This window comes from Brachypodium distachyon, chromosome 1, assembly GCF_000005505.3.
Source record: "Brachypodium distachyon strain Bd21 chromosome 1, Brachypodium_distachyon_v3.0, whole genome shotgun sequence".
Classification (NCBI taxonomy): Eukaryota; Viridiplantae; Streptophyta; class Magnoliopsida; order Poales; family Poaceae; genus Brachypodium; species Brachypodium distachyon.
The window spans coordinates 65825332-65850025 of record NC_016131.3 but is presented as its reverse complement, the minus strand read 5'-3'; the positions used below and the strand labels follow the sequence as shown (position 1 = coordinate 65850025).

Here is a 24694-nt window from a genome sequence, read left to right as displayed (position 1 = left end):
CAAAGAGCGGTCCAGATATCGTACTAGCAGTACAAATTTTGCAATAGGAACAAGCAAAGTGAGTACTCTGACTACGACTACTCGCGGAGAGGAGAGAATTACTGCTGGTACTGCTGGTAGCGAAGCGAATTCTAGAAAGCGGCATAAATAAATAAATAGGTGATGAGAGCAACGCCCATGGTTCCGTTCCATACCATACTACCCACTGGCTAGAGCTAGAGACTGCAGGGCGCTGCCGCTGCTTTTGCGTTCGGGATTTGCAGGGGCTGCTTTTATCTATCTCTTGGGTCCTCGCGAAGCTGCTTGGGTTATCTATCTATCTACTCCATCTATCTTCCGGCCGCGAAGATAGTAGGGCTGGCAGACTGGTGGCCGGCCGGCGCGGCGGCCGAAGAAGAGATGGGGAGCATGGACGGCCACTCGCTGCACCACCACGGCGGCGGCGGCGGCTACACGCACGTCGCCGCGTCGGGCCCCGCGGGCAGCAACAACGACGAGCAGCAGCAGGACGACGCGTCGCCGCCTCCCTCGGGGGCCAGCGGCGGCGGGGGCGGGGGATCGGCAGGGCGGCGGCCGCGGGGGAGGCCGCCGGGGTCGAAGAACAAGCCGAAGCCGCCCGTGGTGGTGACGCGGGAGAGCCCGAACGCGATGCGGTCGCACGTGCTGGAGATCGCGAGCGGGGCCGACATCGTGGAGGCCATCGCGGCCTTCTCCCGGCGCCGGCAGCGCGGGGTGTCCGTGCTCAGCGGCAGCGGCGCCGTCACCGGGGTCACGCTCAGGCAGCCCGCGGGGATGGCTGGCAACGGCGCGCCCGCGGTCGCCTTGCGGGGGCGGTTCGAGATCCTGTCCCTGTCGGGCGCCTTCCTGCCGGCGCCGGCTCCCCCGGGCGCCACGGGGCTGGCGGTGTACCTGGCGGGCGGGCAGGGGCAGGTGGTGGGCGGCAGCGTCATGGGGGAGCTGCTGGCGTCGGGCCCCGTCATGGTGATCGCGGCCACGTTCGGGAACGCCACCTACGAGCGGCTGCCCCTGGACGAAGCTTCCCAGGCCGACGCCGAGGAGGCCGGGGCCGTGCTGTCCGGGTCGTCCGAGGGCGGCGGCGCGGCACAGCTGCTGGAGCAGCAGGGAAGCGGAGGGGGAACCGCCGTGGCGCATCCGCCGATGTATGCTTCCGTGCCGCAGCCGACGCCGACGCACGACATGTTCGGGCAATGGGGGCAGCAGGCGAGGCCGCCGCCGCCGACGTCCTTCTAGATCGATTCGATAGCACTGCACCGGCGAGGCGGCGAATCGATTACCTTAATTACCTAGTTTAGCTTTCTGCTTTTCTTCATTCCCTAGCTGCTATCATGCCCGCGTAGCTCTTGATTTACCTTGTTAATTAATGTGCTATCTCATGCATGGGTAATTGTATGATCTTTGTCGATTTTACTTCTCTTTGGAGCTTGGGTATGTAAAATTCCTACACCGCAGTAGTGTCAGGAAACCCAAACGAGCAATCGTGGCTCGTCGGCCGATCGATTGATTAGCTTCTTTCCAATGATCAATTTGACGTGTTAGTACTATAATGCATTCAGCGAGCTAGTAGTATATGAAACAAATTTCCTTCCCGAGTTATGCAGGTCTGATGGTGTGCTGTATGTACCGCGTGTGTACTGATGTAGTCGATCTTGCATTGAAAGTAAATTTGCCTTGCTAGAGCAGCGTACGGCCATGCGTTCATGCATGCTTGTCCGTATTATTGTACGGAGTATGCTTCGTTTCGGACATGCAAGTTTATGGTCAATAGTCTTGGTTCCTCAATTGTACGGTTCCTTCCTAATTTCGTCGAGAATCATTTTTTGTACACAAACTGAGTCCTGTTATACTCTGTGTCGATTTCTTCAGTTAATTTGACGGCAGGAACTCCGCTCATTTCATACCTCAGTGTCCTATCTTTTCTTATCATCTGAAGTCCACTATTCTTATTTTACTCTATCTTCTTTTTATATCATGAAAAGTCACGCGTGATGATCTCATCTTTACAGTTTTTGTTATGTACGGATTACATGGCGATAAAAGAGCAACAGTAGTAATCAGGTAAAATTAAAAAGACTAGCCCATGCATCCCAGCACACAGAGAAAATGCGACCATGCCAACGTGCAAGCCTCCACACTGGAGCCTGGACTGAGCCACCGTACAGTACTATGATCAAGTACAACTTAATTTGCCAATTTTGGTATTTTTAGGACCAAGTACATTTTGGGATAGTGCACGACAGGCAGCACTAAAACGGGAGTGGTACTCGCAAAACTCGCCGGTCAACAATATTCCACCCGTCCAGAATCTAAACTTCGCACCCATGTCTGAGTCCAAGACATTTCTGATCCATCAAGAACAAACCTCCCACTACAACAAATGCTGCCTCTGTCTTTCCACTTTTCCATTTCCCAAATCAGCTCAGGTTGGACAGGAAAAAAAGAAAAGAAATGCTCCCGTCGTCACAGTGCCTGCTAGGCACTGCAGGGCTATAAGCTGAAGCTTGTCAGTGCAGATTTAAAGCAGCATGGAGACGGCGACATGGTGTGCAACTGTGAAGGGCCCTACCGGACACTGGCGGCCGGGCCGGTGGTGAGACCCGAAAGAAAAGACACCATGGAAATGATAGGTGCGTGTACATGTTCCAATGCCCTCACGAAACGAAAGGGATCTTTCTTTTCTTGCTTGCTCCTGACTGCCATCTTTGGATGCCTCGGCCACGTACTAGTAACCATATCCATCTCTTTTCACCCTCACACTTCTGGACGGACGACGCTGTGGATCAAACGAACCCAGGCGTCAAAACAGGCTTATTATTCGGTCTCGCCTGCCGGCCTCCTTCTCGCGCCGTAGTAATTTGTGCAGGAACAGGAATATCCCAAAGCTCCCATCCCATCGATCCTCTTCTCCCGCTCCGCTCTGTCTCTGGTTGTGTGTTGAATGTGATTTGAAGTGTGTGCGTGGGGTAAAGGTGGCGATGGAGAGAGGAGATCGGTCGGGCGATGGGATCCGAGCTGGCGATGCCTGGGAGCCTGTCTCGTCGAGAAGCAGCGGTGGTTGAGCGAGCCTTTGGAGTGCAAGAAGCGTTTCACGTCCGACTTGACGTTGTTCTGCACGGCAACGTGCCCGGGAGGCCCCGCCCCGTGCTGGCGGTGCTTCATTTGCTTTGGTTCGCTTCGCTCGTTAAGGGAAGCAATCAACTGACCCGGCCCGGTCGGGGATTAGGTTCGACCGATTTGACCTCACCAACTTTCCTCCTCCTCCTCGATCCCATTGCTTGCGAACCCCGGAGGTTCGACGTTCCTAGCTCAGCTTGTGTTGTGCGTGCCATGCCACGCATCGATCGCCGTGGGCGCGCGGTGTTAAATGATTGCGGAGTGCGGCGGCGTTTAACGGGCGTGCGAGGGTGGGACGGCGGCCGTGCCGCGAGGGGGCGATTTGGGCCGTTGCTGGTGCGCGCCCATGGGTAAATGGGGCCGTCGATATCGCACGTGGGCATGGCCGTGCACCGCCCAACCTGCCCACGTGGAAGCAGTCGCGGCATTCAAGCGGTGGACTGTTTGGCTACGCTGCGCTAGGGTAGAGTGGACCCGTGTGCACGGTGCCGTGCATGCATGTCAGTTTGCAGCGGCGATTTTCTGCCTCGCCAGCCGCCTGCGTCCATGATTGGGACCGCCAGAACGCGTCCAAGCTTTTTTGGACCGGCGACCTAGCTAGATGGTACGACTACTCAGTTACTCACTCCGCCGCGCAAGCCAATCGCTGCTGCAGGATCCGATATAAATGTCCAAGCATGAAAGAAATACGGACTTTATCCAAACATACCCTACACGACATAGTAGGTCCATGCATGTCTCGCGGACGCAAAATGGCCAGCCTAGCGAAGGACTCGACTGTGTTGCCGCGAGGAATTTGGCTCCCAGCCGCATCATGCGATTCGACTTAATAATATACAAAAGTCTAACCTGCCCTAACTTCCGAAAAAAGGAATTGAAGGTGCTGCTCTAGGTCTAACCAACTTGCCCTAGAAGAAAACAAGGACAACGATGGCGCTCATCCGCCGGGGCCAAAGCATAACCCACACGTTGCAAGTTACGTGCGTCGCAGGAGGGGCAAGTTGCGCGACTTCCGGGGCGCGAGACGGTGACCGATCAGAGCATCGAGCTTTTGGGACCCTTTTCCGCCCAACAACCGACGATCTGGTCTGGTCCAAAGTCCCGGCCAGCCTGAGAATTGACAACGCGGCGGCCGACGAGCGCAACCGGGTGTCGAAATTGGGGTCTAATTCGATACCCTGTTATAAGAATGCTCACCCAACATGAGCCTGTCAGCTGCAAAGCTCAAATTAAAGCGGTCTTGAACTACAAGCAACCGGGTGACTAGTGCAGAAAGTAGTAAGATTACGGCAGAAGCTAACTCAACAATTGGTAAGCAAATAGGAGGCTGCAAGATGTGAGAAAGTAGGGATTAAAGCATGGATCGCGACTAACGTAAAGTGGATATTGCAAAATTTGTACTCCCTTCATGACTCAAATTTGTCCAAATATGAATGTATCTATAACTAAAAAGCGTCTAGATACATGTAATATTTCGGCACTTAATATGGAACGAAGGGACTAATAACAACACAGATTATGAGTCTGGAAAGATAGGGATGAAAATGAGAGCTGCCGATAAGGGCAGGCTGACTGACTGGTTAAGCAACGAACTAATGGACATCTAGAAATGTGGTCGTGTTATCGTGTACGATTGGCACCGGTAATAGTACTAGTACTGTGAATTTAAACTACAGCCAATAATCGGACCTCACAAGTCGATCGTCATGTACTGCTGAAAGATGATATTTCTCTTATAAACAAAGACAAGAAACATTATATAGCTAGTGAGATTGTCGGGCTATATACTGACATTTCAATCTTGTTCATTCACCTCGTCAGTCATAACACGGTTCCATACTGTCGTATTAGCAGTAAATGCGTCTTGATCAGCAATCTATTTGCAGTAGTAGTAGCCTAGATAGTCTAGTGACCTGGTATGGCGGCAAACCATTGAACAAATTAAAGCCGGAGTCGCTGTGTCAGACTGTCAAATGAAATTGCTCCAGAACAACAAATCCCGGTAACTATAGATCAAGACGATGCTAAATGCATGGAAAAGGACTACTGACTGGCACAAAGGTCAACCATCCATATAAAAAATAAAGACTAAAGAACACACACTTTTCTCCAAATAAACAAAAACACATGAAAGAACAGAAGAAATAGGATGGAAATCAAGCAAAAATCAGCATAATGTAAAATGGGAAATAAATGGTACTCCATCCGTCTCATATTAAGTGACTCAACTTTGCCCCAATATGGATGTATCTATACCTAAAAACGTCTAGATACATGTAATAGAAATGTCACTTAATATGGGACGGATGGAGCAGCTCATATGCAGCCATCCCCTGTCAGAAAGAACATGCAATAAGTTTTGCTCAAGACATGCATCTGAATGCTTTCAAATGCTCCTGAGGCGTGCATTATGTTCTTCACACCAAGCGTGATACGCCAATATATTATTTGAATTCAGAACATAACCGAAGGTTCCATGTTGGAGCCACATATTAGAAAAGGACAACTTCACAGTAAAAGTAAGCTTGTGAGGATTCCGTGTGAATTTAGCAGAATGGCACCTAATCAGCATGCAAGCTTCAAAGAAAAGAATGTCTACTTGCTTCATCAGAACCTAGCTACATATATTATAAATGAAGTATTGCACAAACCTCATTCTAAGCAGCAGCAACCAAACGAAACAGGAGCATTTAGAAGAGTTTCACAAGTATCATAGGAGTTACCAACTTGGCTGTTGGCTTGTTGCTGAGGTGTGGATTAAATCTCTGGGTACATACAAAAGCTTGTTCACATGGCGCTAATCTGCCAATAATCCAAATTCAAATCAACAAAACGATACAGTTTGGTATTCTAGAAAGAATAAAAACAATACAGTTTGCACTAATGAACTGCACAGTGGCTCAGCTAAATAAGCATGTTCCAGTACAACGCAAGTTCATGCAAGCTAACTTTTGCTGAGAACTTTGGCTCGATCCAATACCAGGTATTCCATTGCATGGTGCATACCTAATCTACCAGACAACACAATTTAGCTGACACTACCATATAGATAAGATAATCTTTTCAACAAACTGTCTGATGTATATCATCTGAAAAACTGACTAATGGTGAACTCTTCACAAGTTAGAACTAGATCACCCAATTTGGAATAAAGGAAATAGGGGCACTACATCAAATAACACAAATATTTCTTTTCCAGGGTTATGGTTCAGACAACATGTAAAAGCAAACGTTACCAGATAAAAGAAGCTAAGCCTGAAAGCAGCTGCAACAAGGAAACAGCTCAGGAATCGTCAATTACTCAGATCAACTGTCAAATAAACATACAGAACATTAAACAGGTACCATATAAGCACACTTCAATAACATAAGATACGCACTTGAAAAAATAGAAATGTGTAAATGCATTGCGAGAAATTCCTCAGCCTAGTGATTGACGGCTGTCTTTGGTCTAAAGAGATTCAGAGGCTTCTCCCAAAGCTCAACTTCAAGCTTGTTTTGATGATTCTTCTCAGCCAGTGTATGAAACTTCTTTCCGAACATCTGCATCTGAATTTGGTTCACGATCCTTCTCGTCTGGGGATGGAGTAACAACATGCTTCAATTTTTTTGCACTGAGAGATTCAAGGGCCCTCTGTCGAAGCTCGACTTCAAGTTTCTTGGGGTCAGATTCTTCTCTGCTGGTGTACGAACCTTTCTTCCTTGCATCAGCATCTGAGCCAGGTTCACGATCCTTCTCAAGATCTGAAGGCGGAGTGCCAAGATAATTCATTTTTTGCTTACTGGCATGACGGTCTGCCCTTCTGCGGTGGCGTTCATCACGCCTAAGGCGCCTTTCCTCTTTCCGCAGCCGCTTTTCTTCTCTCCTCCTCCTCTTGGACTCCTTGTCATCTGACTCAGAATCTGACTCGGAACTATCATCATGATGCCTCTTATGCTTGTGACTCTTCTTATGCCTTCGCTTCTCAGACTGGGATCTGTGTTTTTCAGATTCTTCTGAGCCTGAACTGCGATAATCAATATGATTGCTACTTTTCTTAGCTTTTTGAAGAGGGCTTCCACCATCTGATTGGGAAGCTTCATCAACTTTAACCAAATAATTCTTTTCTGCGACAGTGCCATGAGAACCTATGGCATGCTCGTTGTTAGTCTCATCCATTCCAGCTCTACTAGGGGACTGCTGTTTCACAAGGGAATCATCAGGAGAATCAAACTGGCGTTTCTTTCTTCCACTGCCACGCCCATCTTCTGATGAATCTGATAGTTGATTGTCATGTTTGCTGTGGATGTCCTTGCCACTACAATGGGAAAGGAGGGAAAACTGTTAGTTTGACACAGAAAGAAAAGATGCATGTCATGCTACGGAAAGATGGTGTTTTCAATTTATATATATATATATATATATATATATATATATATATATATATATATATATATATATATATATATATATATATATATATATATATATATATATATATATATATATATATATATATATACTCTTATAAAGATCTGAGTTGGTGGTCGTCCGTTCACTCCACCAAGATTATTCCCTAGGTGGCTAGCAAACCACAGTAGTTGCCACCCGTTCTATCTTTAATCTTTAATCTTATAAAGATCTGAGTTGGTGATCATCCGTTCACTCCACCAAGATTATTCCCTAGGTTGCAAGCCTGCCAGTTGGCATCATAATTATTAGGTTGCAAATTTGTCCATAACAATCACCACCATCATCAGCAATTCATCACTCATAGTGTGCACTACGGTTTCTTATACAGGATAAACTTCTCAATCAAAAGTTTTACGGCATGCTTTTTGGTAAATTATGACAAAGGATCAATTGTGGTGATTTTTCCTAGTAATAGAGTTTGAATAAGAAAACTAAAAACATGCTGGAAACATAGCCAGTAAATTATGGTGATTTTTCCTAATAACAAGAATGTTTTCTTAATCCAAAGAAACTACGCAAGCATGACCTTAGCTGCAATTTTTTTTAAGAAAACTACAAGCAGTTTTAAGCAGAGAACTACATAAAGAAACTTACTCCTGCTGTGACCTTGAGGGTGATTTTTCTCCCAGGCCTAAGCTATCATCATGGACTTTGTTTAGTTCAGGATCAGCTGAGAAATCCTTTAATTTCCTGCGCGACGAATTGGCTTTCCGTGCATTCTCTCTGAATGTAAAAAGTATACAATGAATACATAGTGAACGTGAAGTAAATAATTTTTTAGCACAAGACATGTGAGAAAGAAGCCCAACCTTGCGCGACTGCCTTCTTCCTCGTCTCCACTGGCATCTGTGATGTCCTGACTGGGTAAATGTTTCCTGGTTTTCTTAGGACTGCCAAAAAGATGGTGAGACAATTAACATCCAAGTTTAGGCACCATCATGTGGAAAACAAGAATATAACAGATGTATACAAATACATACTTATCATCTGTGGAGACTCTTTCTGAATTGTTGGTAGGAGACCTCAAGGATTTTGTGGACCTATGGTGTTCAGAGCCTGGAGAACGATGATCGCTCATTTCTCTGTCATTCCCATCATCAGCATATGATCTCCTTTCTTGGTTCCTGAGGAGATAATATAAGTCAGACAACGACTTACCAGAATATAAATTACCAACAAAATATGCCTGCATCTACTTCATGCGAATTACCTTTGAGGCATATCTCCATCTTTAGAGGGAACACCATTTGTTCCCTTCTTGTTGTCTCTATTCAAACTCCTAGGAGGAGGATTTGGACTCCTGCTGTATGGACTAGTACTCCTGAAAGTATCAAGACAAGTATATTTAAATTTAACGGTATTACATGCAGCATGACGTTATTGGGTACAAAGAAAACAGGAGAGCTGCATTACCTCCTTCGTTGTGGAGAGGCTCGGCGATTTCCAGGAAGAGTTTTTATGGAAATTGGGGAATTCCTCTGGCGTTTGGGTGACCTCAACTGCGGTGAGCGGGGAGGTGATGGGGACCGCCGTCTTGCTGGAGACCGTAGCCTGCGTCTTCCAGGAGATGGGGACCTTGGCCTGCGTCTTCCTGGAGATGGGGACCTTGGCCTGCGTCTTACTGGAGATGGGGACCGTGGTCTGCGTCTTCCTGCAGATGGGGACCAGTGTCTGTCTGCTGGAAATCGGTGTCGAGCGGGTGATCTGCGGCGTGCAGGAGATGGTGATCGCCTAAGTGCACGAGCTGGAGAACGATGACGATGGGGAGATAGTGATCCGCGTCGCCCAGAAGGTGGAGATATTCTCCTACTATGAAATCTTCGGCGAGGTGATGGGGATCTCGGTACTGAAGGTGATCTCCTAGAATACGGTGACCTCCGCCTAGATGCTAAAGGAGCATGTCTTGGAGAATGCCTTCGGGGGGAAACAGAACGTCTAGGTGAAGTTGAACGTCGTGTTGATCTTTGCCGTCTCTCAAAAGAAAGGGAATGCCTGGAAGGGGATGGAGAACGCCTCCTAGGAGAAACAGATCGCTGCCTACCACGGGGCGACAAAGATGTGCTTCTGGGTCTGCGATGTTCCCTGAAATAAAAAAAGAATAAGACTCTCCAAAAGAAACTATTTGTCTTGGGACTGATAGAACCTGCCTCTTGCCATGTACTCCCTCCGTCCCATATTAAGTGACTTTCTATTACATGTATCTAGACGCTTTTTAGGCATAGATACATCCATATTTGAACAAATTTGAGTCACTTAATATGGGACGGAGGGAGTACAGAGTACTAAATCTGAGACACTTATTATGGATAGGAGGAAGTAAAACACATGATAACTAGCAATACAAATGTCATGCCAAAGTAAAAAAAATCAAGATTAAATCTCTACTGACCTGTTCTCAAAAGGTGTTAAGTTTAATAGACAATAATTAGGCGGAACTGCTTATCAGAATGTATGAGTGCACACGACAGTGAAGGTTCACTTTATGAAAGAGTTTGGGGCAACACATGGCCTTATTGTTTATAGTTCGTAACGGGCTTAATTTCAATTGTAAACTACACGGAACAATGATAAGAATTGGTGGTCAATGAATGGCAGGCTAAAACATAACCAAAGGACATCAGCATAACAGACAACAATGGTTACAAAGTTCAAAGGTGGGGTAGAAGAACATACAGAAGCACCTACTGCAAAAGTACACTATATTACTGAGAAGGTACTGCAAATTCAGCTTACAGCTATTCTTTTGTACGGCAGAGACAAAGGATACTGTTGTTCAAGCAGAAACTAACAACTTTACCAAAGAACCCAAACAAATAGCTAATTGACTTGGGAATAGAATTTTTGCAATGCGTCTTTGTGACAGGACAGTTGGCAAGGCCATCATCAGCGCACTGGAGCACAGTTTGAGAAAAATAAATGAATTCCATATTAAGGACAACCATTATATAGGGTTTTCCCCGATGATAAAATAGAAGTCAAAGGGTCTTAAAGGTGGGCATGCATTTAAAGGGCAGTCCAAGTTAATCAAATAAGTTAACAACTAACCTGCTCTTTGTTCTTGAGCTGTATTTCGAGTCCAACTCCTTCTCTTTCTCAGCATCAACAATGGGATTATTTAAAGCAGAGCCAAGTGAATCACCATAAAATCTTGGATTACTGGTATCCCCGTCCTACAGTAGTTTGAGGTAAAGAACGATATGAACCGAAATAATCGGAGAAGCTATCTGAGTGTCATCAGAAACACAAGAGGTCACAAGATAACCATAAAATCAGTTATAGGACAACTGGGCAGCAGGAAATAGCTCACCATCACTTTACGTTTATCCACTTCAGTGCCCCTTCCATCTTTCTCTCGTTTCTTCTGGATCTCTTGGGCAATTCTATCCTCCTCCGCCTGAACATGAAACAGATGGACTCATAAGAAAGTTCTCAATTTTCTGTGAAGTCTCACGAGCAACTCTATGAGTTGTAAATAACACAGTGAATAAAAAGAAAAATACCAAAGGCAAAAATAAAGTTTGATTTTCTTCTTCCAGAAATCACATCTAATACACTATAATGCCTTGAACCCTGACCACAGTACTGATACTTATTATTCCATGCACAACATCCAAGTAGCTCATCAACAGCTTCAACCATAGCACATCGATATCTTTGTTTGAAACAAAATACCAAAAACTATAGTACCATATGTTATGAACCTAGTTGACTAATTTCTTAGATATATATTAGGCCATCCACAGCTTCAACCATAACAGATTGATATCTTCGTTTGACACCTTTGAGGCGTCTATGGCGTCGATTAGGCGTCCTAGTGCGTCGCCTCGTCCAAATTGGACGACCTATGCAAGGGCGGGAGCCTCCTGTGCGGCTGGCGGGAAATTAGAAAGAAACTGGAGGCAGGCGGGAAATTAGAGAGGAAAAATGGAGGCCGGTGGGAAAGAAGTATTGAGAGAGAGAGAGAGAGACGTTTAAAATATGAGGAGCATTTTGGTTCGTCACGTGGATTAAGTTAGTCGTGAAACCAAGAGACTACTAGACGGAAGTGATCATGTCATCTATCATACTAATGTCTGGGCAATAATACTGTGATAAATTAGTGAGCTTTTAGCCATAAATGTTGGAGGCTTATTTTAGTTCATCACATGGATTAAGGACGTTTTGAAACCAGGAGACAACTAGAGGGAAATGAACATGCTATCTATGAAACTAATATCTGGGGAATAAGAGATAGATAAATGAGTGAGCTTTTAGCCATACATGTTGGAGACACATGGAACATAAATGAGAACAAAAGAGAGAAAACGTTATTATATTTGCATGCAAGCCAATACTGTTAGACATGCAAGCAATCCTTAACAACAAGGATTATGTGGCTGGCTGGTGCTATGGGGTACTCCTAACGTGGCTTGGTACGCATGCGGGAGTAAGGCAGAAGCAAGTGTGTGTGACAAGGAAGGCATTGGATAGAGTCGTGGAGACATTGGAAAATTGAGTTATTTCCAGTTAGGAGTCTGTTTCAGATTAGGCTAGCTTCATCCAGATAGGAATTAAGTGAGATTGCGAGAGTTAAGATTTGAGTCCAACTTGTGGATCAAACAAGTCAAACTAATAAGGACAAGCGTGTAACTATTTTAATCGAAAAATAAAACAACAAGTTCTCTAATCTTAGAGCATCTCTTCCACATCAAGGGCAAGCCCTGTCACCGGCTGTTGCGAGCGAGTGCCCTATCCCTGGTTTTCAAACCTTTACCCTACCCAAACTATCCCTTTGTGAACCAAGGTTCATAATACACTAGGCCCTATTATTTTTTAACAGATGGAGAAATTGAAAATAACATATCTAAAATGTGCCATACATATATAGTTATTATATTATAATACAATAAAGATATTTGGTCGCTGAAAAACAATAACTTTGGTTATAATGGCGCCATGCTTTCCCCCAGTTAATGCACAAAGAAACTTTACAGCCGTAAGTAGATCAGCTACGGCTAGTCAATATTTCCTGTTGGAAATCAAGTACCGATTGGTAGAGCTGGTAAGTAACTAGTCGAGAGCACCTCTTAATCACTGGAAAGGCATATGCTAGTTGAATATGTCTTTACTCCAACCGGCCCCTAAATTTGCCCCCCTATATCTCCATATGCTTCCACTATACACTCCAACCAAGACAGAGGGGGGTGGGGGGGTGGAATTGGTCTTATGAGTTAAGTGAAAACAACATACCCAAAGTGTACATACAATGATACAGATGTATTTAATGCTAACCTTCCTCTGCTTAATCTCAGCCTCCTTTGCATCCAAAAATTGTTGGGGCACACCACTTGCATTCTGCTGTGCACTAAGGAGCAGACTCCACAGCTCCTTCATGAACTTCACTGTGTTCTTCTCCATGAACCCTGTCAGCTGGATCTGTATGTGCTTTCCGTCCACCTCCTGCCAAAACAAACAAACGAAGCAAAGAAAACACATATAAACAAAGTTCCTATATCAGGTGCAAAAAAAAAAAAATTTGAATCATTACACAGGCAGAGAAAAAAGTGCTCAAGTTCAGGTTAACTAAGGAAAATAATTGTATCCCGCCAACAAATAAATCAATGACATGACAGAAACAAACTAGTCTAAGAATGGTTAGCTGTTACAGGCACATCGCAGGCCTTGTTTCACAAAAATCTAGAGAAGTTTTGGTGAGTAATAATCCAGCTGGAATTCTGCAAAGAAGAAACGAAGTGATCTAGCTACACAAGATGGATGTTGAGTACCTGTCTTGTGCTATCAAAAAACCCGTGCACGATTTTTAACTTCCAGAACTACATGTGCATGATTTCAGATTTAATTCCTGGGCCACAACATGAAAAAATTTCGTTTCTAATTCGCAGGCTAAAATCTTCAAGTTGATTGGCCCAAATCCAATCTATCCAGATATGCCTTGCATGAACCAAGTACAGGGTTTGGTTTTTAATGAGGACTTCCGTCGAATTTGCATCTGTATATATGTACCAATGTACCATGAGGACACGAGCACCATTGCTCAAGCAACAGAAACTTCACCTTCACATCAAGGAGGCCGTAGATGAAGTTGATGAGCACTTCGTCCTCGAACCCAAGAAGCTCGGTGACCCGCGTCGCAATCCACGGCTTCATCACGTCCATCTTCACCTTTGACATGTCCACCTAGAACCAACAAAAAAACAAAAAACATTTTCCGTTGAGTCGACAGCGGGTAGTTTCCCTCTGGACGCTCATCAGCTAGAACGCAATGGAGGCGTGGCGCCGAACAAACAAACATACCTGGTGATCGAGCTCGGACGCGAACTTCTGAGTCTTGAGAAGCTTGGCATGCTTGTTGGAGAAGCGGGTATCCTGATCAGCCGACGTCCCCTGCGAAAACCACGGCGAATCAGCGCACACAGATCCGACGAACGGAAACTACGAAGTGGGATTCGCCAGCTAGGTCAATACGGAGACTGGCAGCCGCTTACCCGGAAGAAGCCCCCCGACATCTTCACAGACGGAGCGGCCGCCGGGTCGAGCCGCCGCTTTGGATGCGGAGGAGGGTCACTAGGGTTGGAGGTGTGCGTGGGAAGACGACGACGAGTTGGGGTGCAGGGGTGGGGAGAAGGGGAGAAGAACAGACGGCCGGACCCGGACAGGTCACGGGCTCACGGCAGGAAGAGTCTTTTAGCCCGATCCAGAACAGTCACCTCCGTGGGCCGTTAGAACAGATTGAAAACTTGCCGTAACTGTTGGGCCTCCAGCATCTGAACTAATTGGGCCTGTACTAGCTTGGGCTTGAAACGAACTGACTCATCACAGAATAAAGTCACGAACGACGAGATGAACCGGTTAGCATGAGCGGCAACTTCTCTTGCCGTTGGTTCGGCTGTGTAATCCACCAGAAAACCTCGGTTAACATTTTGAGTTAATAAAGTTGTTCCATCCAGAAAACAAAAAATAACACATAAGAGTAATAAATCTTATCCGTCTCTGAAAAGTCAATGTTTAAATATTAATCGGTTCCTCTCACCTTTTTGTGCCGATGGATCTGTTTAGACACATGGCTTGTTGTTCACGCACACACAACATGAAGCAAATCATAGTCGTCGGAGAAGAGGTCACAGTTCCATTTTCATTGGTTCCTCTTACCATCATGATGCGAGAGGAACCACGTGGCAACGCATGCGTTGTTGTTTAATATTTTGATTGTAAGGTTTTGTGTGTTCTTTACAACATCATCCTGACGTGGAGGCAACGAGGTACGGATTCAATGTTTCCCGTCTCCATCCCTGTTATGGTGTGACTAAACTGATTATCATGGTCCACTTCATGTAGCGTATGGATATCACGGCTCACAATTTAATGATTTTGGTCATCTCCCTCGTAGGTTTGGCAATGATTCAACTGTTTAACAACCTGCTTTGCGAGGGATGTGTCTCTGGCTCTCCGCTCACGGTGTGTTAGCGATCTTATGATCTCACTTGCCGAGGTGGGCAGCTCATGAAGCAATGTAAAACCAAGGTTAGTCGGTTTGTACATGTTTGGTCTTCTATTGTTTCATCACCAGATTTTTGGATAAATATCGAGATGTAAATGGCACGGGTAGAGAAGTTGGTTTTTGTTGAATTATGTGTCGAATATGTTTATAGGCTATGATTGGACTTGAATTTGTGATAGGTTAGGTGTTGGAATCGAACACTTTTATAAACTGGCACTAATATAAAGACATCGTCGTAGACAAAATAGACAAGTTGAAGCTGGCAGGTTAGGCACTAGATTGCAAAGGGGGCGGTATGGCGCCCGTGACAGGGTTATAAGAGCGGTTTGGCAAAGTGATCTTGATGTGCCCGATGGTCTCGGCGAGCATGTCGTCGACTGTAATATGTTGATAGTACACGAAGAGGACCGTCGGTTAAGCATGGCCCAGAGAGTAGGCACTGAGTTAACAGATACCGTCTTTCATCTACTTTTTGCATTGATGTAACCACAATCATATTCGTAAATCGTAATAGGTTCAGACATTTCTTTACTACTACTTAATTTTGAGTTTGGTACGTACGTTCGTCACTTCCAAACCTCCACCGCCATTCGTTCCACCCGCGCGCCTCTCCTTCCTCGCCGTCACCTCGCAAGCATCCCCGACCCTCTCGCCCTCTCCCCCCTCATCCCGATCTGCAACGAGCGCAGGGGCATCGCCGCCCGCCGCCGGGGCATGACCCGCCTCGCCCACTCCCCCTCGCCCCGATCTGGATCGAGCCAACGAGCGTCTCCCCCCCTTCCCGGTCGCGGGGGCATCGCTGCGACCTCCTGCTGACGCTGGTCGTGGCGGCGTTCCTCCTCGTCCATGCCCCACGTCAGCAGCCCAACGCTGGGTACGTGGTGCGCCTTGCCTTCTCTGATCGGGGGCTCGAGTCTCGAATATGTGCTTTCACAATTTTAGTAGAACTGCAGAGTGATTGTGTACAACTTTATCAAGTTTTTACCTTATGCTTTCTGTTAGGATTTCACTCATCTTTTTGTTTGTGGTAATATAATAAAATTCTTACATGGGCCGGGCCGCAATCCTACGTGGCGACGACCAAGTCAACAAATTCCAAAGGCCGGTCAAATCGCCAACAAGGCATTAAGCACCGGTCAAAGGGTCAAGCCTCCCATGCCATGGTCAAAGGAGCTAGAGTAGGGGCCAAGAAAGCTCTAGGGATGAATTTACCGCCTTACCCTCACTTTCTCTCTCCCTTAAGGATAGCCATGGTCTTTTGTCATGGACCCCTAGACTATAAATACCCCCCATGGGGCATGGATCATTCACTCTCCATTGGAATAAGATCAAAAGGGAGAGGGCTAGAGCAACCCAAGGAGCCCGCTCTCGAGTGCTTGGGTCGAGCCTAGTCTCGACTCGACCTCGGGGACGCGACTTGGGAAGCCTAGTTTCGAGGTTCCGGGCCGTCTAGTACGACCTCGACTCGAAGTAGAAGGATCGGGTTAGAGTCTCGAGGGTATCCCAACCTCGCTACTTGGGAAGACAAGTTCGGCCCAAGTCCGAGGCGGCTCCTAGAGATCTCTCGCCATAGGTGACCTTGGAAGACGAGTTCGGCCCAAGCACTTGGCTAACGACCCCCTCGAAGCCTCTCCTAACATAGGACTAAGTCGTACCCGCAGGGTCGACTGAACCTATTCAAAACATATCGACGTGTCAACTTGTCCCAAGTGTACGGCGACCTTCGCTATAAGGCCGGCGTACACCCCCTACACATTATTCTCGCATTTGTGCCATCGTGCATTGGCACCCCGTACTCCTGTTGTTTTCTAAAACAACAACATTGTTCACCTAAGTTGAGTGCAAAAGAACCAGAGCATCATTGTTTCGAGGAGAGAATGATTGTTGTGTCGACTTTTGCAGTACAACACTGATTAGTACTTTATCTTCTCAACTAGTTCTTTCTCTGGTTGCAGGCTTTGATATCAAGGTACTTCTCAAAGAAGGAGCGGGCGGTTAGGTTTTGATGTCAACGTGCTTCTCAAAGAAGAAGGAGCAGGTGGTTAAAGTCTTTGGAAGTCTACTACTCTATCTTGCTGAATCATGATTTGGTTGGAGTATAGGATTAATTAATTTCACTACAAAATGCTTATCGCCTGGATCACGTGCTGTTGAGATAAATATTCTGTTTGGTTAATGATCGGCAGATTTTTTACTGCAACTCTCTATATTTCATTTGTTTACTACGGTGGCAATTTTTAGTAGGTGTGTAATGATTTGGCTTTTTTAACTGAGTTCATTAGGTGCTTCACTACGAAGGAGTTTTAATATATATCTGTTTCTAGCTATGTCAATTGCAATGGAAAAAATACTGATAAGATCAAGGAGTTCAAAATTGGGCATATATGCTTCATAGTCCTCTTTTTAATATTAAGTTTTCTTATATCATAGTACATGGTTTACTGTTGATGAACAGAAAGCTTTAGAAGAAGAGAGGAAGCTTTGTGGGAAGAAAGTTTACTTATTTGGAAGCACTGAACGTAAGTATGCCTACTTGTACGTTTAAGCCATCCTAATTCCAGCCATACTTCTCTGGGTCCTGCTGGAGGTATGTATTTTTTTTTTATTCAGAATCAAGAAGAGGTAAGCTCAACTTCTTCAAATCCTGATTGTGTTCTCAGTTTCTAACTGTTTTGGTCTGATAGATTGTGTTGTTTTATCAAGTAATTTCTGTTCACCTCCTACTGTTGCACAAAAGAATTTTCCTATTCTTACATTTCTGTGCAAACAATTAGTGTGATGATGAATTTGTCACGTACCTGTTGTGTGTATAAATTAGGGGAAAATATTAGATCAGACATGCACATTTGTGATATTTTTGTCCAAATCTATGTGAATACCATTCAATAGTATATAGTGTTTAAAAGAAAACATATCACTCGGTTTTGAATCTCCAATTTACAGTATCCGGAAAAGAAACAGGCTTGTGCTTCAATTCCTTTTTTACCTTGGAATTTAAGGGTTGGAGACAAATGTCAGGTGGCTGCATCCGATATAGATGCCAGCTTTGCCGATTTCAGGCTCTCTCTCTCTCTCTCTCTCTCTCCTGAAATCTAGGTAAACTCAGAAGCAAGCATTCTGGAGTATCTGTACTGGCAAGATCTCTTTTCACCCCACTTAGTCCAAAATCGAAAGCAAGAAGCTTTGTCTCGGTACTTTCAGAAGCAAAAGGTCAAGGTGTATGTACTTTTTTAGTTTGCTCCTTTGCCTCCACGATATTTGGAAACCATCTGATGTAATGTTCTTGCTTCCTGGTAATGTTCACTTTGTTATTATTTAGAGATGATGCGTCTGTAGTTCATCATTTGTTCTCTAAATATCTGGAAACCATCTGTGGTAATGTTCCTGCTTCTTGGTACTTTTGTTTCATTGGAACACTGCAGATGGAGTTTGACATTTTAATTTAGATGATTTGATGTATGTGCATATCTAAGTTTAGTTGCAGTGTTCTCTATCTGCGACTGATAGGTTTTGTGTTCCGTATCAACGTACGGGCAACTTACTATTTTTGATAATCTAAGAGTTGGGTTCCCAAGTTCTCAGGCCATCTTACTTGATATTCCGTTAACACTTTTCTTTCCTACCACAATAGCCATTAAACGGTGTGTTTCTTTTGATTTAACTACATTAAGGCCCTTTTTGATTCACATCGCAGAATTCCTAAAACACATGTTTTAGAAAGAATGTCATCATGTATTTGAATCCTACGGTACTTTTTTTATCGGATGTATCCTACATTACTACTGTAGTGATGAAAGAGGAGGCAGCTAAGAGTATAATTATCAATTGTTATGAACGGAAATAATTTGCGAAGACCGTTACGACGCACGGGCCACTTAGCTGGTTTGGTGTAATTTTCGATTTATCCAAAATCTTCCTCGGTTGGTTGATCGTTGTTCTAAAAAGAAAAATTTCACGCACCTACATCTACACAATTAACCAAATCAGCAGAACATCAATTGCAAACATAGTAATAATTGGACAACTGTGCAATTTCTTGCACACAAATGATTTTCCTATATTCATTTCCTTTACTCACTACGTATACGTATGATATTTACACATGTACCCGCAGCGCAGTGATCTACTCGTCCCAGCCGGCCGGCCGGCGCCGTTCATCGTCGTACCAGCACGCGCAGCTGAGCCCGACGAGCACCTCCACGATGGCAGCCTCCGCCTTGCGGCGGTCCGCGAAATGCAGAGTCTGCACCATGGGCGCGCGCGGGCGCATGCTGAACCGCTGCCCGCGCTCCATGCTCCTCTCGTCGTGCCACCGCTGCGTGTCACGCGCCATCGGGCCCAGCCACCGCAGCACCCTCTCCACCGCGTCCATGGCTGCCGCCGCAGCCTCCTCGTCCATCTGCCGTTGCTCTCTCCTTCTCTCCCTCAGCTTCGCCTTCACGGCCGCGCGGATGGTCACGGGCAGCATCTTGTACAGTTCGTCTCTCATGGACAGCTCGAGCCCGTCCTGCGCCACCTCCTCGTTGCGGATCGCCGGCCTCAGCGCCTTGAGCAGCGTCTCGGCGGACACGATCACGTTCGCGTAGAGCAGCTCCATCCCGGAGCCTCCGACCGTGGTCGCGGCCGGCTTGAGCGACTCTGACGCAGGCATGGCCGCGTCTTTCGGCCGGAAGATGGGAGCCGAATGCCGGATCGCCGCGTCGGCAGGCGTCGCAGTCAGCCGGTGCAAGGGCCCGGACGAGTGGCCGAGCGCCCATGACGCCTGCCGGCCTGCGGCCAGAGGCGGGAGCGGCAGGCCCGGCACGGACGCGCCGAAGGCGACGGAGATGCGCGCGAGCACGGCGAGCACCGACTTGGCCATGAGCTTCGCCGCCTTGCGTGGCGCGACGCTCCAGAGCGAGCCTTCCATGAGCCGGCGCACCTTGTGCCGCTGCAGCCTGAGCTCGCGCACCAGCTTCTCGCTCGGCTCCTGCTGCCTCTTGGAGTTGGCGGACTGCGCGGGGATGATGGGCCCGCTGTGCTGCCTCCACTGCTCCATCCGCCGCTCCGAGGACTCCAGCTCCGTGAGCGAGTCCATCTCCGCGTACAGCTTGGCCGTGGCCGCCACGTGCCGCTCCATCTCCCTGAACCGCTTCCCCGCGCCCCTGGAGAAGGAGAACCCGGCCGTGGCGTCCAGGCGCGCGAGGCTGCCGCGCTTCGCCTCGGCGTAGACGCGGTCGAAGTCGCGGAGGAGCGGCTCGCCGTCCGGGCATCGCGCGTGCCCGAGGCGCGAGGCGGTGCCGGCGGCACGGTCGAGGTCCGCGACGAGCTCGCCGCACGCGAGCCGGAGCAGGAGGGACTGGTCCGTGGACGTGAGGCGGGCGACGCCCTCGGCGCGCAGGGCGTCGCCGCGGAGCCTCCGGACCTCCGCGTCGGACAGAGACCGGTGGAGCGACACCAGCCGCGACATGGCCGCCGCCGCCTCGAAGGCCAGGATGCCTAGCCCGTCCTCTCTCTCTCTGCCGCCGCTGAGCCGAGACCGCAGGCCGGCGAGCCATGACGACCCGGGCATGACCAGAACCACACACGCACACGCTCGATCGAAAAACAAGATAAAGAAGCAACTCTGTGTATTACGTACGCTGTTGACTGCGGCAGGTCGGAGCTATAGGTAGTTATGCAAGAAGAGATCGAGTCGTTATAGGAACCTTCGAACCAACCCAGATCATACGTACGTTAAACGCTGTGATCGATGATTCGCTCCTGATGTGGATAGCGCGTTTAACAGCGAAGAGCTACGCAACGACGCGAAGAGAAAAGGAAGAATGTATCTGGACTAGAGAATTAGCACTAGAACTACTGCAGATGCTAACGGAGTCGGCAGCTTGATCGACGCGGCTGGGTCACACCACCAGAGGCGAAGTCGTCCACGCAGCCGGCATGTCACAAGCTCATGTGCACGGGCTGGCCGGTTCCATTCCAAAGGCATACGCAGGAAGATATCGATCGAGGCACTGTCACACGTCTCCACACCACCGCGAGACATGTCCCAACCTAAACTTAAGCCACCGATGGGAACGGCAAATTCTGAGTTTCTGATGGACCCGGCCGGAGACTTCCTTCGCCAAGTCTTCCACTGCGACATCGATCCTCTCTCCTCTCCTTTTTTTTTACCTTTTTCCTTTTCTCGCCTGGAATATGCACTTCCGGTCGATCGGTACAACACGTTGCCGTTCATCGTTGGCCTAGTGGTGCATCACACAGGTTGTTGTTGCTCCCTGGCGGAGGATAGCGCGTTTCCACCGTAGTACGCACGCCTACATGTCGCCTCGTCTGTAATTACGAGAGAGATACAGGCGTCTTTTCCTGTCAAGCGCGCTTTGAAAAAAGGGCTCCCCCTATGCTTAGTTTAGCTCTCCCATTTTCAACCCTGACCCGAGACTGACTAAAGAGTGCCTGCGTGCCACAGGACTAAAATTACCAGGAGGGGCCATTTCAAGACTTGGGAATTAACTTCCTTCTGTTACCCCGCACGGCACTGCAGACTGCAGTGTTCTTCCAAATATCCAATCCAACAGCTGCCGCGTCATCGATGAATGATGATGGACGGAACCGAAAAGACGCGCGCCGAGCAAAAGCTGTCACGTGGAAACCACCCGCTCCCGTGCATCGCCGGCTCCAGAAAAGGAGAAGAGCCGCCCCTTTTTGACCACAGCACCATGCGACGAGCGGTCGCCGCCCGTCCCGTTGCCACGGCGGGGCAATGATGACCGTATTCGTCCGCCTGTCCGGCTCGTGATCGGGAGCCCCACGCCCCCAGGGCCCCTCAAGGTTCAGCTGTTTATTTTCGTTTCGCGGACGTAGCGGAGTACTACTTGCAACTGGCTATAAACCTCCCTAAACACAAATGGGCATGATGGGCTTACTTTTTTTTGCAAGAGATTTCTCCAATCAAACATAAGGTTATCAGGCAGGACTCAGGAGTGCCTGCACATGTCTGGTTGATCTGTGGGCCAAAAGGAGATTTTCCTTCTTTACTTACGGTTCAAAAAATGTGTCTTTTTTTTAGAAAGAAAAAAAAAACTGTGTCTTCGTTGAGCTTTATGGCCAGGATGATCATTGCACAATTAAATCTTGGATTCTTAGATCCAAGCGCTCGTACTAGTACGGAGTACTATGCTCTTGCCGTGCATGATTATACGTTGATCCAATGACAAACGTTGATGGTGTCTACGTACGTTTGGCTGCTGTGACCTACTTAAATTGATAATTCTGTCGTTTCCATCATTGTTCTCGTTGATAGGGGTGAGGACCATTAAGCTCGTCCTGTATCATCATGTGATGATGTCTCTAATGCTGCTCTAAATACCTTTTATTCCAGCAAAGCATTCCATCGTATACTAGTCTACCAAAGCTCGAATGCTCTTTTGTTCGAAACTTTGCTCCAGTGGTTAATTCACGCAAACGAATACCTTCGATGCTTTATTGTCGTAGCAGCTACTAGCATGCGACGAGCCGGACCAATTGGCTTCACGATTCACAGCTGACGCCTTATCGGGAGGGTCTTCTGTTAAAAAATTTAGGCAATGTTCCTTTTTTCGTGAAGGATATACGGAGCCGGCATGAAGCATTTTCATTTACTTCCATCAGAGTAAAGATATTTATAGCCATTCACAAAAGCTAAAAATAAAACGGGCAGCATTAGTTACGAGGTGGTTGTTAGATGAGAAAGCATAATCCCCCAAATATGAAGAATAGATTTGCTAGGCTCAGAGAGGCATCCGTCTGCCCTGAAAAGTATATCATCTGAATAGTGTCTGATTATGGTGTGACCATCCTCATTTTTCATTCTTATATTAAGAAAACATTGGTTTCTTTGTTCACATGTGTTCCATGGAATCGTGATGGGGACCGACGAGCAGAAAGATCAGCCAGCGAGGAGCAGCTTGATTGGCAGATGAACCTGCAGCCCTTCGGGTGCATCCCGGCTTGAGTGGACCAAAGCACGGTGAACCAAAATATGAGATGGTTTAGGACTCATACAAGATTTTTTTTTTAATATGTTAGATTCTGGCAGCAGTTAGGTCCTAAGAACAGTCAGTTTCATGGAAGAGCACACCATTAAAACTCCCTCTCCTTTTTTTTACAACAAGGAGCACTGCTCCTGATTTCATTACAGAAATCGCATGGTCTTACAGGTTCTTAGAGGTTCAGTACATGAAATAAGAACACACTGCCAGGAACTTTTGGACAGTCAGAAAGCAAAACAGCTAAACCAACTCCTGGGTTTTCGTCACACCAAAATAAAACTAAACTGGACCACGACAAAAGACCATCCACAGACACAACAGCTTCAACCTGCTTCCAGGCGTCCAGCCACACCTCAGCCAAAATCCTTGCACCGTATCTCCATCACCTCCTTTCTAAGAACACAGGATCCATCCACCATAATCTTCTTAGCATCAGGTTTCTGTAAAAGTGCCCAATAATGAAGCCAATAACATAGTGAAAATACCAGATTAGTAGGATCACCAGGGTACTTATTTTGAAAACAAACATCATTACGTGACTTCCAAATAGTCCAACAAAGAGCTGAAGTACCAACAATTAACATGTGCTTAATTTTGACAGGGAAACTAGCAAACCAAGAATGAATGTCTTTCATACATGCAGGAATGTGACTAAGGCCAAAAGTACACCCCCACCACACTCCATATGAACTGAGCAATTGGACATTTCAAGAAAAGATGATGGATAGATTCATCATTTCCACAGAAAATACACATTTTGGGACCCTTCCATCCCCTATGCAACAAATTATCCCTAGTGAGGACACTATTCCTTTCAACTAGCCACATAAAAACCTTAATCTTAAAAGGTAACTTTAACTTCCAAAAGCATTTAAAAGGAAAGGAGATCTTTTTAGTAACCAGCATGCTATAAAAGGATTTAACTGAAAATTTGCCATCTTTTTCTAGTAACCACCGACTACTGTCTTCCTGATTAGTTAACCTTATCTCAGAACACAAGAAATTAGTAGCATAGTCTAGGATGGGTTTATCCCCTACAATCACCCCCTCCTCCTGATTCAGACTGAAAATCTTAGTTTTCCTCCTTTTCCACTAGCTCTAGCCATAATCGAAATAAAGAAGGAGATTTCCACATTTTTGTATTTGTTTTGTGATTAGCATGCAAGCTGAAGGAATAATTAAAGAAATATCTCAATCATTCGGTTTAAACATGGATAGAAATGAGTGTACAAACCACAAACCAGACATTAAATTTTGGTTATACTCCCCAACTAAAACCCAAGGCCCCAAAACAAAGACAAAAAACTTAGACTTGCCAACTCATCCAAGAATAACTTCTTGTTAGCTTATCACACGACATGTGGATCGTATCAACCCATCTAAACACGATGATAAAAATAGTAGTAGGTTAGCAGTCGTCTATTGTGTGTTAAGTTTATACAACACAGCCCGAGATTGTTCCAAGATGTTATAACGCATGCACGTGCCCCTATAGAAGAACGAATTGAAAGGGTCACATACTAGGAGAAAGAAAGGATGTTGTTTTAAAAAATGATACTTCAACGAGCCCAATTCCTGAAGGAGACAAAATAAATCAGATGT

At 46.5% G+C, this 24694-nt stretch overlaps 3 protein-coding genes and 1 long non-coding RNA gene across 5 annotated transcripts; 2 read left to right on the top strand and 2 right to left on the bottom strand.

Moving 5' to 3' along the window:
* LOC100837302 (AT-hook motif nuclear-localized protein 22) lies at positions 1–1618 on the top strand. The gene has a single exon (XM_003558209.4). It carries the CDS (start codon positions 400–402, stop codon positions 1249–1251), a length of 852 nt encoding a protein of 283 aa, XP_003558257.1. The 5' UTR covers positions 1–399; the 3' UTR covers positions 1252–1618.
* Positions 1619–5548: 3930 nt separating this feature from the next.
* On the bottom strand, positions 5549–14237 carry LOC100836380 (serine/arginine repetitive matrix protein 1). Of its 2 annotated transcripts, XR_001405455.2 has the most exons (13): positions 14071–14237; positions 13880–13969; positions 13640–13762; positions 12857–13024; positions 10893–10979; positions 10631–10755; positions 8999–9667; positions 8796–8906; positions 8566–8709; positions 8395–8475; positions 8180–8308; positions 6369–7430; positions 5549–5934 (listed from the first exon to the last, which is right to left on the bottom strand). XR_001405455.2 is itself a non-coding variant. In XM_010230510.3 (12 exons), the coding sequence occupies exons 1-12, from the start codon at positions 14089–14091 to the stop codon at positions 6644–6646; spliced, it is 2535 nt and encodes an 844-aa protein (XP_010228812.1). In that variant the 5' UTR covers positions 14092–14237; the 3' UTR covers positions 6304–6643. The 2 variants fall into 2 exon arrangements, 1 of the variants encoding a protein (XP_010228812.1); XM_010230510.3 differs by lacking the exon at positions 5549–5934 and having other exon boundaries at positions 6304–7430.
* Positions 14238–16870: 2633 nt separating this feature from the next.
* Positions 16871–18669, top strand: LOC112269390. Its single transcript, XR_002961225.1, has 2 exons — positions 16871–16917; positions 17039–18669. It is a non-coding gene; the product is annotated as an uncharacterized LOC112269390 (long non-coding RNA).
* Positions 18670–19057: 388 nt separating this feature from the next.
* Positions 19058–21362, bottom strand: LOC100835765. The gene has a single exon (XM_003558204.4). It carries the CDS (start codon positions 20632–20634, stop codon positions 19207–19209), a length of 1428 nt encoding a protein of 475 aa, XP_003558252.1. The 5' UTR covers positions 20635–21362; the 3' UTR covers positions 19058–19206.
* Positions 21363–24694: the final 3332 nt, after the last annotated feature.